Source organism: Emys orbicularis, chromosome 8, assembly GCF_028017835.1.
Source record: "Emys orbicularis isolate rEmyOrb1 chromosome 8, rEmyOrb1.hap1, whole genome shotgun sequence".
NCBI lineage: Eukaryota > Metazoa > Chordata > Testudines > Emydidae > Emys > Emys orbicularis.
Window position 1 is genome coordinate 84024534 of NC_088690.1, and position 14817 is coordinate 84039350.

The following is a 14817-nucleotide window of genomic DNA, read 5'->3' on the forward strand; positions in this document are numbered from 1 at the left end:
CTTTCCTATACCAGACATAAGCTTCCACTGTTGTTGTCTCCTTTCATACTGTTTAAATACAATTTTTAAAAAACTATTTAGGATAGTCATTTTGTTACAGCAATGTAAGTATTGTTATACTCAGAGTGTAGCCAGAGTCCATATCAGGTGGCCTCAGAAATCCATTTTAGATTACTCCCATACTCAGTAAATTATTAGACTTTTAAAGCTGACTGCATGTCTGATGCTAGCGAAGGTTTTTGGTCCCACTGTAATTTCAGCTGCAGAGTGTTCACCACTCTTTAATGCCATGTGTGAGCAAGTATAATAATGGAGTTTGAGATTCATAATGGTACACATTTGAGGTGAGAAGGCCCCGTTGTTAGCTATTTGTACTCTTGATAGTCAAAACAGAACAGGGTCTGATGCTCGTTTAGCGTCAGTCACTGTCCTGTATTACAACAGATGGATGTTAGAAATGGCATTCGTGGACCCCTGCCTTTAGATTAGGCCACCACCACCACCTTCACTACAGTCTCAAGGAGTATTCTAATTCCATGTCTGAATCTTTGCAGGATGCTGAGGAGCAACTTGATCAGCTGTGTGAACAATGACACCTTCACAGGACTAAGCTCAGTAAGGTTGCTCTCTCTGTACGACAACCGTATCACCACCATCACTCCTGGAGCTTTCAATACACTTGTCTCTTTGTCCACGATGTAAGTAATCCTTTTAGTTTTTTTGATGGTGCCACTGTCCAGGACTGCCTGGGCCGAGGTGGGAGGGAGGGGTCCATTGCGGCCTGACACTCAGGTTTGGCCCGGTCACTGTGGACTCAAATCAGCACAAGAACCCCACGTGCCAGATTGCAACACCAGAAGGGGGGAGCTGGGCCCAGCTCCATGGGACAGGGGCCACCAGTACGGGGTGAGTGTGGAGTGGGCTCACTCTTCCTACTACCCCACTGTTGGAGCCTTAGGTATGGGGGGTGAGGGGCCTTCAGTTTCAGATTTTGGCCCTGACCCCGAACACCTCTGTGTGGCCCTGCTATTGTCCCATACTTTAAGAGAATTTGTTAGTTGTGAAATCAAAGTGTTTGAGTGTTCAGATGGGGAGAACCATCTTCTTTTTCTTTTTTAATTCACTGAAATTGAAGATTTGGAGAATTTAGAACTTCTGCGACTGCTTTAGAGTTTCCATGCTCAGTTTCAGTTTGGACAGACAGAGAGCAGATAAAAGGGTTGTGGTTTTTTTTCAATTTAATCAAAAAACCTAAATGTCAAAAAGTTGTTCTATAAAATGAATAACTAAACCTAAAAGGAAGGGGAGCTCAGTTCCCATTGGAATTTGCAAATCCCAGCCTAAACATTTGCAAAGAATTTTCAAGGTTTTTCTATAATATTTCTGACTTTTCTTCTTATATATTTTCTGGGTTCCTTTCTTAGTGTATCTATTTTCATACAAGTACTCATTGTTAAATAGAGATAGAGTCTGGTCTGTGCTTCCAGCTGTGAATGGGAAACTGGCGCAACTGTTAATGGAAGTTGTCTACTTAATCCCATCCACTCTGCACTGAAAATGCACCCTTACTATCCAAACAAAACAAACTCTTTGTTATTATAGCTTTTTTTTTTTTTTTTGGCTCGAAAGTAACCTCTGTGGTGTTTACTTGTTTTTAATAAGGAGTATGTGTTTGGTTTTTTGGGGGGGGAAGCGGTGTAGCAGAGCAGAAGTCTTGCAATGTTTTGTTGCTCCTTCCTTTATTTTTATCAGTTTTGTTAATAGCCTTTCCCCAACCAGCCAGTTCATGCTGTGTCATCTCACCCTTTGGTAGGAGGGAGAGAGAGGTAAACAACCCTCCTAAAAGTCACCCTGCAGATTGAAGGACAAGGGCACTAACTATAGTGGAATTCATTTTCCCTGGTCACCATCTGCATTGCTCATTCTTCTATATTGGTCAAACCATACATTCCAAAATGTAGTACTCCACATGTGCTTTTCTGTGTTGCCAGCATTCCCAGCCTTGTCTGCCTTTTCCCCTGCTTCTTGCAGTTGCCTCCATGCTCCATGCATCCCCTATGCATGGAGCGACGATCTCGAACTAGTCCCCAAGAATCATGCCCTGTCTGCTTTTAAGTCTCTCTCAAAAACTCACCTCTGCAATGCTGTCTACAGCAGGGCCGGCTCTGGCTTTTTTGCCGCCCCAGGCAAAAAAGCCTCCGCCGCCCCCGCGGGGGAGGGAGCCGGGGGGGGGCGGCGAGCCCCGGCGGGGGCTCCGCTCTCCCGCCGGGGGGAGGGCGGCCGGAGCCCCGGGGCGAGGGTGGCGAGCCCCGGCGGGGGCTCCGCTCTCCCCCTGGCGGCCGGGGGGAGGGCGCCGGAGGGGAGGGCGGCCGGAGCCCTGGGAGGAGGGCGGCGAGCCCCGGCGGGGGCTCGGCTCTTCTCCCCCCCCCGCGGCCAGAGCGCCGGGGGCAGGGCGGCGAGCCCCGGCGGGGGCAGGGCGGCGAGCCCCGGCGGCCAGAGCGCCGGGGGCAGGGCGGCGAGCCCCGGCTGGGGCTCGGCTCTCCCCCCGGCGGCCAGAGCGCAGGGTGGCGAGCCCCGGTAGGGGCTCGCCGCTCTCCCCCTGGCAGCCGGGGGGAGGGCGCGGGGGGGAGGGCGGCCAGAGCGCCGGGGGGAGGGCGGCGAGCCCGGCTGTGGCCCCGCTCTCCCCGGCGGCCCGAGCGCCGCGCCGCCCCCCTCCAGGTGCCGCCCCAAGCACCAGCTTGGTTGCCTGGTGCCTGGAGCCGGCCCTGGTCTACAGTGAATCTATTCAATTTTTAACAGTTCCCTCTGTTTCCCTTTTCCTAATCTCTGTGTGCTTATCTGCTATTGCAAGTGACCTCAGAACAGGGAACCATCCCTCATTTACTTACTCTTGAATGTCAGGAAAGGAACTAGCTCATCATATGCTCTAAAATAAAAGGTATGTCAACACAGCAGCTGGAAGAGTGTTTCCCAACACAGGTAGACAGACAGGCTGTCTCTAGCAGAGCTAACGTGCTAATAGCAGAGTAGCCATAGTGGTGCCTTGGGCTAGCCGCCCAAATGCAGTCCTGTCCAACCCGCTGGCTATATACTCAGGTGGCTAGCCCAAGCTGCCACCTTGCCATGGTGGCCACACTCCTATTTTTAGCAGCCTAGGTCAAGCACAATTTCAAGTGCTATGTAGACATAAACAAATAATGCTGATGTTTCCCTTTGTTTACACAGTTCACTGGGTTATTGGTTGCACAAACAAGGCTGGGAGTAATTTGTGATTGTGCCATATTTAATGGCAGGAAAGAATTTTTCACCTTTGTGGGTATTTTTCAGCTGCACATAAAGATTTTCACAGCCTCTGGCAGTGTGTTAAAGCTGATGATAATTGACTGAGCTGCTTTGGCACAAAAATGCCTTTTAGTAGTCACTTTGACCGTGGAAGACGGACATTGTGTTCCTATCCATGTTTGAATTAGGAAGTTCACTCAGACAGATTTTCATGTAGGGCTTGATCCAATGCCCCATTCGAGTCAATGGCAGGACCCCCATTGACTTCACTGGACTTTGGATTTGGCGTCTTATCATTCAGATACATGCCGTGTCTACACTTACGGCAGCGAGTAGAGTACAGGCACTACATGTATAGCTACACGCTGCAGTGAAGGCAGGCTGCATCCACTCTTGTCACTGTGGTGTGTAGCTACCCGCAGCAGTAAAAGGCTCTGGTGGGGGAAGGCAGCGGGGAGCTACTGGGCACAGCGGGGAAAGGCTCTGGCGCGGGGAGGCTGCAGTACACGGCACTGGCTAAAAATAGCAGTGTAGACATGGTAGGCACTGCCTGGCCATTGGTGTAGGGTGTAGGGTATTTACCATAGGGTTCAGGTGTGCAGGGCACTCTGCTCTCCTCATCTAAACAGTACCTTACCATCTACACTGCTATTTATCCCTATGCCAGCAGAATGTGCAGTGTCTGTACTTCTCAGGCGCCATAAGTGTAGTCGCACCTTTACATGCAAAATGAGGAACTGTTGTTTTCCCAACCTGTGTTTCATAACAGCATTCCATTATGGCTGGCTGTGCCTGAGTCCTGATGCTACTAGAGATTAAATATTACTTTCATGACTTAGAGAGTTCAGGTCATTGACTGTCCTATTCACCCTAAATTGTGAGGATTAATCAGTGTTTAAGTTTCACTTTTTTGCCATTTATTAATACAAAACTATGAACCACACCATTTTATATTCATTTTTATAATAACCACTTATAAACTAACATTTCTTTCCATTTTTTATTTGGGAAACTATATTTTCCCTCATTCACCAGATTAAAAGCAGCTTTGTTACTTTTTGCTTACAGTCATTATCCTTAATATTATCAGAAAGTATGCAGTTCTGAAAATAGCACTCAAAGGAATGGTTTCCAGCAGAGGGAGCACATACATTTATTTTTTGTGTTATTGCAAAAGCATAGCTGTTTTTATGATTTCTTACTACCAGTGGGATAAGTTAAATAAATAGATATTTAGGTTCCCACTTTTTAGGTATGCATACAGTTCTGCAGGCCCAGTCCTAATGCATGTATTTTAATACCTAGGCAAGCATGTTTATCCACAGTGGGCTTTGCATGAATTAAACATGCCAAGAGGGCACACTTACACAATATTAAAATATCAGCCTAGATTTTAGAGTGTGTTTCCAAGCTGATTATAACAGTATCAAGACAGGCTGCAATTTGGAACTTTTCCTTTTAAATATTTCAGTTTCCATAGCTCTTCGCAAATTTTAATAAAGACACTTCTGGTTGACTGGATGCTTCCTTATTTCAAGGGCTCTGTCCACCCCGCTATAAAAATATTCTTGTATCTTTGACTGAAACCTTTTAATAAGCCACCTTTGCTAAAAGCCTGATTGCCCTGTTTCAATGTGAGTGGCTATATTATTATCATTAGGTATAGAAAATCTGATTATTTAATTTTATAGCATTTCAACTGTCAAACATTACTGTTTGTGATCTGAAAATGCCCACTTTAATAGCCTCAGTCAAACTCCATCCTAACACTGTTGCAATTTATTGTCCCTTCCAGGCTTTCAAATTGCTTATCATCAGAAATAATTTTGCATAGTGAAGCTTTTGTTCCATGTGATACTTAGATTCATTGACCTAATGGTCCTGCCAAGTGGCATCATCATGTTTCCTTGGAAACAGATTGAGCTGTTTTGGTACCAAAATATATCTGTATCTAGTTTTCTAATATATACCGTATTTCAAAAGGGATTAGTGAAAGGATCAGTATATTTGGAAAAATATTAAGTTTAATTAATTGAGTGCTATTTATTGCACCATTACATATGAATAATCCATGCTTCCTCGGACAGTAACATTAAAAAAAGGTTTGGTCATTGTTCCCACCATTGACTATGCAATAACATTATCAATTTTCCTCCATAAATAAAAGTTACACTTGAATATTTGAATTACAAAATTTGGACTAGAACCAGATTATTGGACTTTGCCAGTCGTCTGGGTGTTTGGATCCAGGGTTTTGGAACAGATCCATCTAAAACTTACAATAAATGGGAAAACCTGAAGCCAGGGGTTACATTTAACTTCATGCAATCACATAATATCACATATTCAGTTTCCAGCCCTCTGAATATGGTGCCAAGTTAATCTATAACAGTGTTTATTTTTAAAAATAAAATTAATTAAATGAAATCATCAAGAGTTGCTTAGATTACTGTGACGTGTGAATGTATGTTCTCCATACCAGAAACTATATGAAGGGTGAAATTCACCCCTGAGCAGAGAGACTGCTCAAGGCAGTTGCGTCACTTGAGACCTGTATGTGGCAGTGAAGTGCCAAGAGGCCATGTACTGTCTGTAAATCGAGGTTAATTTCACCCTGAGAAAACTTTACTGTGTAACGCTAGGTCAGGCAATGCCAGAGTTGGGTTGCCTTATGCTTTCCCCAGCTATGTAATTCCTAAAATGCCCAAGAGGGGAACTTCCTCCTGTGCCCCTTATTCTTGATCCTGCAAGCTGATCTGCATGGGTGGACCTCCACACTCATGTGGAGCCTCTTTAACTTCAGTGCGCTCCAGAGGGGACCAAAGGGTCCCTGAGCTTGGATCACCTTGCAGAAATTGAAGCATGTCCTCAGCCCCAGTTCCCTTTCAGCACACCTTGCTCAGCCCCACCATATCCTGCCTAATGTGTAGGGAAAACTTAAAACCCTTCCTCAACCCCATTACTTTTCTCTAGACACTAGTTTACCCACAGAAGCTGACAAATCATAGAATGATAGAAATGTAGAGATGGAGAAGGAACTTCGAAGTCATGAAGTCCAGCCCCCTGCTCTGTGGCAGGACCAAGTAAACCTAGACCAGCCCTGATAGGGGTTTGTCCAACTTGTTTTTTAAACGCATCCAATGATGGGGACTCCACGACCTCCGTTGGAAGCCTGTTCCAGAGCTTAACCACCCTTATAGTTAGAAAGTTTTTCCTAATATCTAACCTAAATCTTCCTTGCTGCAGATTAAGCCCATTACTTCTTGTCCTATCTTCAGTGGAAAAGGAGAACAATTAATCACTGTCCTCTTTATAACAGCCCTTAACATATTGGAAGACTGTTATCAGGTTGCTCCTCAGTTTTCTTTTCTCAAGACTAAACTTGCCCAGTATTTTCAGCCTTTCCTGATAGGTCAGGTTTTCTAAACCTTTTATCATTTTTGTTCTCTCCTCTGGATTCTTTCCAGTGTGTCCACACCCTTCTTAAATTATGGTGTCCAGAACTGGATACACGACTCCAGCTGGGGCCTCACCAGTGCCGAGTAAAGCAGGACAGTTACCTCCTGTGTCTTACATACAACACACCTGTTAATACACCCCAGAATTGTATTCGCTTTCTCTGCAGCTACGTCCCATTGATGACTCATATTCAGTTTCTGGTCCTCTATAACCCCAGATCCTTTTCAGAAGTACTACCACCTAGCCAGTTATTCCCTATTTTGTAGTTGTGCATTTGATTGTTTCTTCCTAAGTGAAATACTTTGCACTTGTCTTTAATGGATTTTATCTTCTTGAATTCAGACAAATTCTCCAATTTGTAAGGTCATTTTGAATTTTAAACCTGTCCTCTAAGGTGCTTGCTACCCCTCCCAACTTGGTGCCATCTGCAGATTTTATAAGCATATTCTTTATTCCATTATCCAAGTCATTAATGAAAATATTGAATAGTACCAAACCCAGGATTGACCCCTGCAGAACCCCACTAGATATACCCTCACAATTTGACAGCAAATCAAGATAACCTCTCCTTTGAGAATGATCTTTCAACCAGTTGTGCATGCACCTTGTAGTAATTTCATCTAAGCCACATTTCCCTAGTTTACTTATGAGAGTATAAAGCAGATGTGCTGGTCTTCAGCTCTAGGGGCCTCCTAATTCATAAATAAAAGGTCAAAACAGAGAAAACATAAAATGTAGAAGCTTACACAACCTCCCCCCATGCAAAATGTACTTTGAACATACAACATCTGATTTTTTTTAAAAAGACACTTCTCCTCCTGAAGGGCTTATTGTCATGCTGTTTTTCAACTTTCTACCATAGCCATTCCAGGTTTAAAAAAAAGTCAATAATCTTTCTATGATAGGACTAGGCATTTAGTCTCCATGTGGATAAAATTGGCTAACCCATTTTTGCTCCAGCTCTACGTTTTAAATAATATAATATAATATAATATAATATAATATAATATAATATAATATAATATAATATAAAAACCTGTCCTTTTGGTGGAGACCAAGTATGAAACATTTCATCCTCAAAGGGGCAAAATTCAGCTGAAAACAGGGCTCTAGCACAGATACTATTATGCAATCTTAACTGTTGCAATCCCTGCCCTTCTGTCATAATTAACTGGATTGTATTGTAATAATAATTATACTGTCATTGTGCTTACAGTGTATCAGATGTGCCATATAGTCATGCCCAATATGTTCTGGCAATACCAGCACATGAAAAATATTGTGTTAAGGACTCACTCTGAGTCCTTGTCACTGAATTGGTCTTAAAGTTATGCTTTTTAAAATCTGTTTGGCTGCAAGACAGTGTCCCCAAAAAACAGGAAACCCTACTGTGGAAAACCACCAAGAGACGAGTTTAAGATGTTGAGAAATGTGTATAAGATACTGAAGGGTAAATAGTACTATATCAGAACAGTCCACACTAGGGGTATTATCCCTTCTGGTAAGCTCTTTTTATTTTACTGTTCATCCAACTTTGATTGTTAAACAGTTATTCTGAAGTCATGAGCCTCATTTTTTGTTTGATTTAGCTTTATTCCTCTCCATTTCTTTAAGGAGCACCCTTAAGAATGATGGCTGTTTTTCTCATGATACAGAATAAACAACCCCTGAGCCCAACACTGTGGCATTTAATTTCAGAAAGGGGAACTATGCAAAAATGAGGCGGTTAGTTAAACAGAAATTAAAAGGTACAGTGACTACAGTGAAATCCCGGCAAGCTGAATGGACAATTTTCAAAGACACCATAATAGAGGCCCAACTTAAATGTATACCCCAAATTAAAAAACAAAGTAAAAGAACTAAAAGAGAGCCACTGTGGCTTAACAACCATGTAAAAGAAGCAGTGAGAGATAAAAAGGCATCTTTTAAAAAGTGGAAGTCAAATCCTACTGAGGTAAATAGAAAGGAGCATAAACACTGCCAAATGAAGTGCAAAAATGTAATAAGAAAAGCCAAAAAGGAGTTTGAAGAACAGCTAGCCAAAACCTCAAAAGGTAATAAAATGTTTTTTAAGTACATCAGAAGCAGGAACCCTGCTGAACAACCAGTGGGGCCCCTGGACAATCGAGATACAAAAGGAGCACTTAAAGACGATAAAGACATTGCGAAGAAACTAAATGAATTCTTTGCTTCAGTCTTCACAGCTGAGCATGTTAGGGAGACTCCCAAACCTGAGACGTCCTTTGTAGGTGACAAATCTGAGGAATTGTCACAGATTGAAGTGTCACTAGAGGAGGTTTTGGAATTAATTGATAAACTTAACAGTAACAAGTCACCGGGACCAGATGGCATTCACCCAAGAGTTCTGAAAGAACTCAAAAGTGAAATTGAGGAACTATTAACTAGGGTTTGTAACCTGCCCTTTAAATCAGCTTCTGTACCCAATGACTGGAAGATAGCTAATGTAACGCCAATATTTAAAAAGGGCTCTAGAGGTGATCCCAGCAATTACAGACCAGTAAGTCTAACGTCAGTACCAGGCAAATTAGTTGAAACAATAGTATAGAATAAAATTGTCGCACACATATAAGAACATAAATTGTTGGGCAAAAGTCAACATGGTTTCTGTAAAGGGAAATCGTGTCTTACTAATCTATTAGACTTCTTTGAAGGGGTCAACAAACATGTGGACAAGGGGGATCCAGTGGACATAGTGTACTTAGATTTCCAGAAAGCCTTTGACATGGGATAAGAGGGAAGATCCTTTCATGGATTGAGAGCTGGTTAAAAGACAGGAAACAAAGGGTAGGAATAAATGGTAAATTTTCAGAATGGAGAGGGGTAACTAGTGTTCCCCAAGGGTCAGTCCTAGGACCAATCCTATTCAACTTATTCATAAATGATCTGGAGAAAGGGGTAAACAATGAGGTGGCAAAGTTTGCAGATGATACTAAACTGATCAAGATAGTTAAGACCAAAGCAGACTGTGAAGAACTTCAAAAAGATCTCACAAAACTAAGTGATTGGGCAACAAAATGACAAATGAAATTTAATGTGGATAAATGTAAAGTAATGCACATTGGAAAAAATAACCCCAACTATATACATACAATATGATGGGGGCTAATTTAGCTACAACTAATCAGGAAAGAGATCTTGGAGTCATCTTGGATAGTTCTCTGAAGACGTCCACGCAGTGTGCAGCGGCAGTCAAAAAAGCAAACAGGATGTTAGGAATCATTAAAAAAAGGATAGAGAATAAGATGGAGAATATCTTATTGGCCTTATATAAATCAATGGTACGCTCACATCTTGAATACTGCGTACAGATGTGGTCTCCTCATCTCAAAAAAGATATACTGGCATTAGAAAAGGTTCAGAAAAGGGCAACTAAAATGATTAGGGGTTTGGAACGGGTCACATGTGAGGAGAGATTAAAGAGGCTAGGACTTTTCAGCTTGGAAAAGAGGAGACTAAGGGGGGATATGATAGTGGTATATAAAATCATGAGTGGTGTGGAGAAAGTGAATAAGGAAAAGTTATTTACTTGTTCCCATAATATGGGAACTAGGGGCCACCCAGTGTAATTAATGGACAGCAGGTTTAAAACAAATAAAAGGGAAGTTCTTCTTCCCACAGTGCACAGTCAACCTGTGGAACTGCTTGCCTGAGGAGGTTGTGAAGGCTAGGACTATAAAAGGGTTTAAAAGAGAACTAAATAAATTCATGGAGATTAAGTCCATTAATGGCTATTAGCCAGGATGGGTAAGGAATGGTGTCCCTAGCCTCTGTTTGTCAGAGGGTGGAGATGGATGGCAGAAGAGAGATCACTTGATCATTGCCTGTTAGGTTCACTCCCTGTGGGACACCTGGCATTGGTCACTGTCGGTAGACAGGATACTGGGCTGGATGGACCTTTGGTCTGACCTAGCATGACCATTCTTATGTTCTTATGGATCATAGTGGAGGTCTGAGAAACTGAACTGGATGTGAATTAAAAAACAGCTGTTAAATTTCAACAATATACATGAGTAGACTCAATGATCCCTTAAGACCCAGTTCATGCCACCCATACTAGCAGAACCTTACTACACAAGTAGTTCTGTTGGAAAGTGCTTGTGTACTAAGATACCGCTCCACATTAATAAAAATGACAGATTCAGAGCCTTATAATTGAGTTATAATATTTTTTTCCATGTAGCAAAACTCTATGCTAAAGAGATCTTTGTCGTGGATTCAGTGAGTTAAAGGTGTATATAGTATGAATCCTGAAATGTGAATGTGAATAAAAGAGTACGGTTGCTTTTTTATTTTTTCTCTATTTGACCTTTTATTTCTTGATTAGAAAGGCGTAGAGCCAGAAATCAGTTCAGCTTCATGAGTATGACAGTAAAGATGGTCCCGTTTGTGAGAAATGGTGTTTAATAAGTTAGAACCTGGCACTAGGAGAGGTCAGAAAACCTGGGTTCTCTTCCCTGATCATCTGCTGAATCACTGGGACCCAGGGTTATTCCACTAACCCTTCTTTGACGTAGTTTATTCATCTGTAAAGTGGAGACAGTAATCACCTTCATAAGAGGGTTTGGATTAAACTCGTATTTATGAAGCTCTTGGAGATACCAAGAATAAAGATGCTGTAGATGTGTGAAATATTCTTTAAGTTCAATATAGCCTTTTCTTCAAGAAACTCATTCTATACACATATAATCTGCTCCAAATTGTGGAGTGTTTTGTTCTTTGGATTTATGTGTGAACATGACTCAAGTCTCTTACGGGCAATATAGCAAATGGTCTGTGAAGCACTGGCTGCCCTGGCTTTGGAGGTTTAAACATTTGGCTCATGGAAACATTGTTTGTGCCAAAGTAAGTCCATTTTGAAAATATACAGGACATCCTGTCTGTGGTCCTATTATGCATGAAAGAAAATGGAAAACAATTTAGTATGAAAATAACTAGAAATACGTTGATGCTTTCAGTGCCTGTTTTCACCTGAGAAAAGATGTTTGCTTATGACTTTTTGACTCTGAAAGCTGCTCCTTTCCTCTTCATTTTGAGTCCTCTTTATTGACAATGAAGTGGTTAGTGGAGTCATAGTGGAGACAAAGAAAGTTGGGGGTTTCTGGTAGTTGAACCACATTGTGCTGAGTTCCCTTCTGCCTTTTTTACTCTAACTATAAATTTCAATAGTCTGTGCTAGGCCGACTTGTAATTACACACCCGTTGCTCTGGGTTATTGCTAGCATTAGGGTGTTTTTTTTCTAAAAATATTAGCCAATTTTCTAAGAGTGGCTGTAAACCATATTGTGGGTGTGTGGTATTGGCCCAAAACTATATAGTCTGGGAAGTGGTATGATTTTCATTTTCCTCACAGTTCACTCAGATGTTTTATATAAGATTCCATAGCAATCTGAAGGACCATTGACTGGATGAAACCTTGATATAGCTTTATTTGACTGGGACATCAGATTTTTAAGAGCATGTAGGATATCAAACGCCTCCAAGGTCTCCATGTCACTGTTTCCAGCTAAATCCACACACTTGCTGCATGGACAAGAGATGCTGCATTCACTGGGCCTTAAAATTCCTGCTGTCTTGCTGGAGATCTCCTGCCCAACAGAGGAATTGCATTGATTTTTTTCTCTGGCAGAGAATGTATTCACTCACAAATTATCGTGTTTCACAGGGGGCCCTGAGGATTCCCTAGCTTTCATTTTGGGCCCCTCATTTGACATTTTGGGGGATAGTGGTAAGCCCATGTTCATTCTCCTTCCTTGGGAATATCTTTCAAAATCTTGAAGCCACTGCTGCTTTTCATACATCAGATGGAACATCACCCTCTTCTCTTAGTCTGCTGTTGAGCTTAAAACAACACAAACACAAATTACAGACATTTCGACTTATTAGCTGTAGTCTCAGGTAGCATTTATCTTCTTTCAAGACTCTCTCAGTTCTTTTTCCAATTATCCTAGAACTAGGCTGATGAATATGTTATATATAACACCACCTTACATGTAGCAGCTTTCATCCAAAGGATCCAGAAATGTTTAAGAAATATTTTAAGAACTAACAACTACAGTTCTGTCTACAGTGACTTCAGCAATGGTATTAGAGATTCAGATGTGTTTTAAAACACAGCTGTTACCCACAGTTCCTCAGGAATCCTGCTTGGCAGCATGATTGTTGATATTTGGAGTACATAGGGATTTCTTTTTCTAACAACTGTTAGCCCAAACTGTGATATACACTTACCCCTCTTAGGCAGTCCATCCAATGGTCTCTTATCATGAATTGTTACAATGCTAGCATAGCCGCATGCTGTGCTACAACAGTTGGACTGCATTTGAAAGATATTTCAGAAGTAGTTACAAGATAGGGTGTGTATCTCACAATAGCTGTGAGGCAGGTAAGTATGGTACTATCACAGCCTTTTCTAGATGGGTAAACTCACTCACATCAAGGGCTTATCTATACACAAAGGCTGTGGTAAAGTGGTACATACCTTTTTTCTCCAGTGTGGCCACAGTTATGCCAGTATAAATGTGCTTATACCATTATAGTTTATTTCCTTAAGGGAAAGGGAATAAGTTATATCAATGTAATACCGATATAACTGCATCCTCACTAGGAATTGTATCAATATGAAACACACACCCCTTACAGACAGTTATACTGGTACAAAATTTCTGTGTAGAACAAGCCTAAGTGAATTGGCCAGGCTCTCACTGAAAATAAGGGGCAGAGCCTTGAGTGGAATCCTTGAGCTCTGAATATATGGGCTTTCGCTAGTCACTTAATGTCTGTAGTAGCTGACCATGTTCAATGTGTTTTTGTTTTGATTCCCTTTCAGTAATTTGCTGTCTAATCCCTTTAATTGTAATTGCCACCTGGCATGGCTGGGGAAATGGCTGAGAAAAAGGAGAATTGTCAGTGGAAATCCACGTTGCCAGAAACCCTCTTTCTTAAAGGAGATTCCAATTCAAGATGTGGCCATACAGGACTTCACCTGTGATGGTAAGGAAACTTGATGGGACTTGGTATTTCACTACCAGACTGGTATCTCTGCTGTTTTTTCTACCTAATCAGCACCACGATATCATGATGAAAAGAGCTGAATTAAATTTACAGTAGAACCTCTGAGTTACGAACACCTCGGGAATGGAGGTTGTTCATAACTCTGAACTGTTCGTAACTCTGAACAAAACGTTTTGATGGTTCTTTCAAAAGTTTACAACTGAACATTGACTTAATACAGCTTTGAAACTTTACTATACAGAAGAAAAATGCTGCTTCCCTTTATTTTTTTAGTAGTTTATATTTAACACAGTACTGTACTGTATTTGCCTTTTTTTAATGTCTCTGCTGCTGCCTGATTGCATACTTTTGGTTCCAAATGAGGTGTGGGGTTGACTAGTCAGTTCATAACTCTGGTGTTCATAACTCTGAGGTTCTACTGTAGTCATGAGGGAGAGAACTGTCTCTAATCAAATGTCATTGTTCTATATCATCTGGGAATTGGTTTTTTATTGGCGATGGCACCTTAGTAGATTCCCATGTTCTGGGCCCCCTCCCTCCAAGCCTAGATAGAAGTATGAGTTCTTCCTTGTGCAATCAGCTGAGACTGGTTTCTCTGGATTCTTTCAGGATACACCTTTTTTTCACCCTTGAATCCAAATGCATTCAGCTCCTTGCCAGGGAGTTTGACGAACAAAGCAATCTTCCTTGAGAATAATGCCAGTGCAGTTACTGACTTTTCCTCCCATTCCCTTAACCTCTGAGGACAGTGGGAATGGGGCTTTCTTGGAGAACCGACTAGATCTTGGGGCTATGAAGTCTTAGCAGAAATATAATGGGAATATAGGAATATTAGAGATTTAGAAATCAATCAGAAAGTTTCAGTGAAGTGTAATGAATGGCTGTGGCCATTTAGGGGCAAACTCTGACCCTTCCTCCTCTGCTACGGAGGGCCCCAGGTGTTGCTGCTGTTGTTATTGTTTGTATCATTGTAACTGCTAGGAGCCTTGGACATGAAACAGGACCCCATCATGCTAGGCACTGTACGAACACAGAACTAAATGA

At 41.8% G+C, this 14817-nt stretch overlaps 1 protein-coding gene across 1 annotated transcript in view; it reads left to right on the forward strand.

Annotated features, from left to right (window-relative positions):
- SLIT3 (slit guidance ligand 3) overlaps positions 1-14817 on the forward strand; it is a 798116-nt gene that overhangs the window by 606592 nt on the left and 176707 nt on the right. The window contains exons 18-19 of the mRNA XM_065410175.1: positions 555-698; positions 13589-13752. Of these exons, the coding sequence (XP_065266247.1) occupies positions 555-698; positions 13589-13752 (308 nt within the window). The remainder of the gene's footprint in view (positions 1-554; positions 699-13588; positions 13753-14817) is intronic.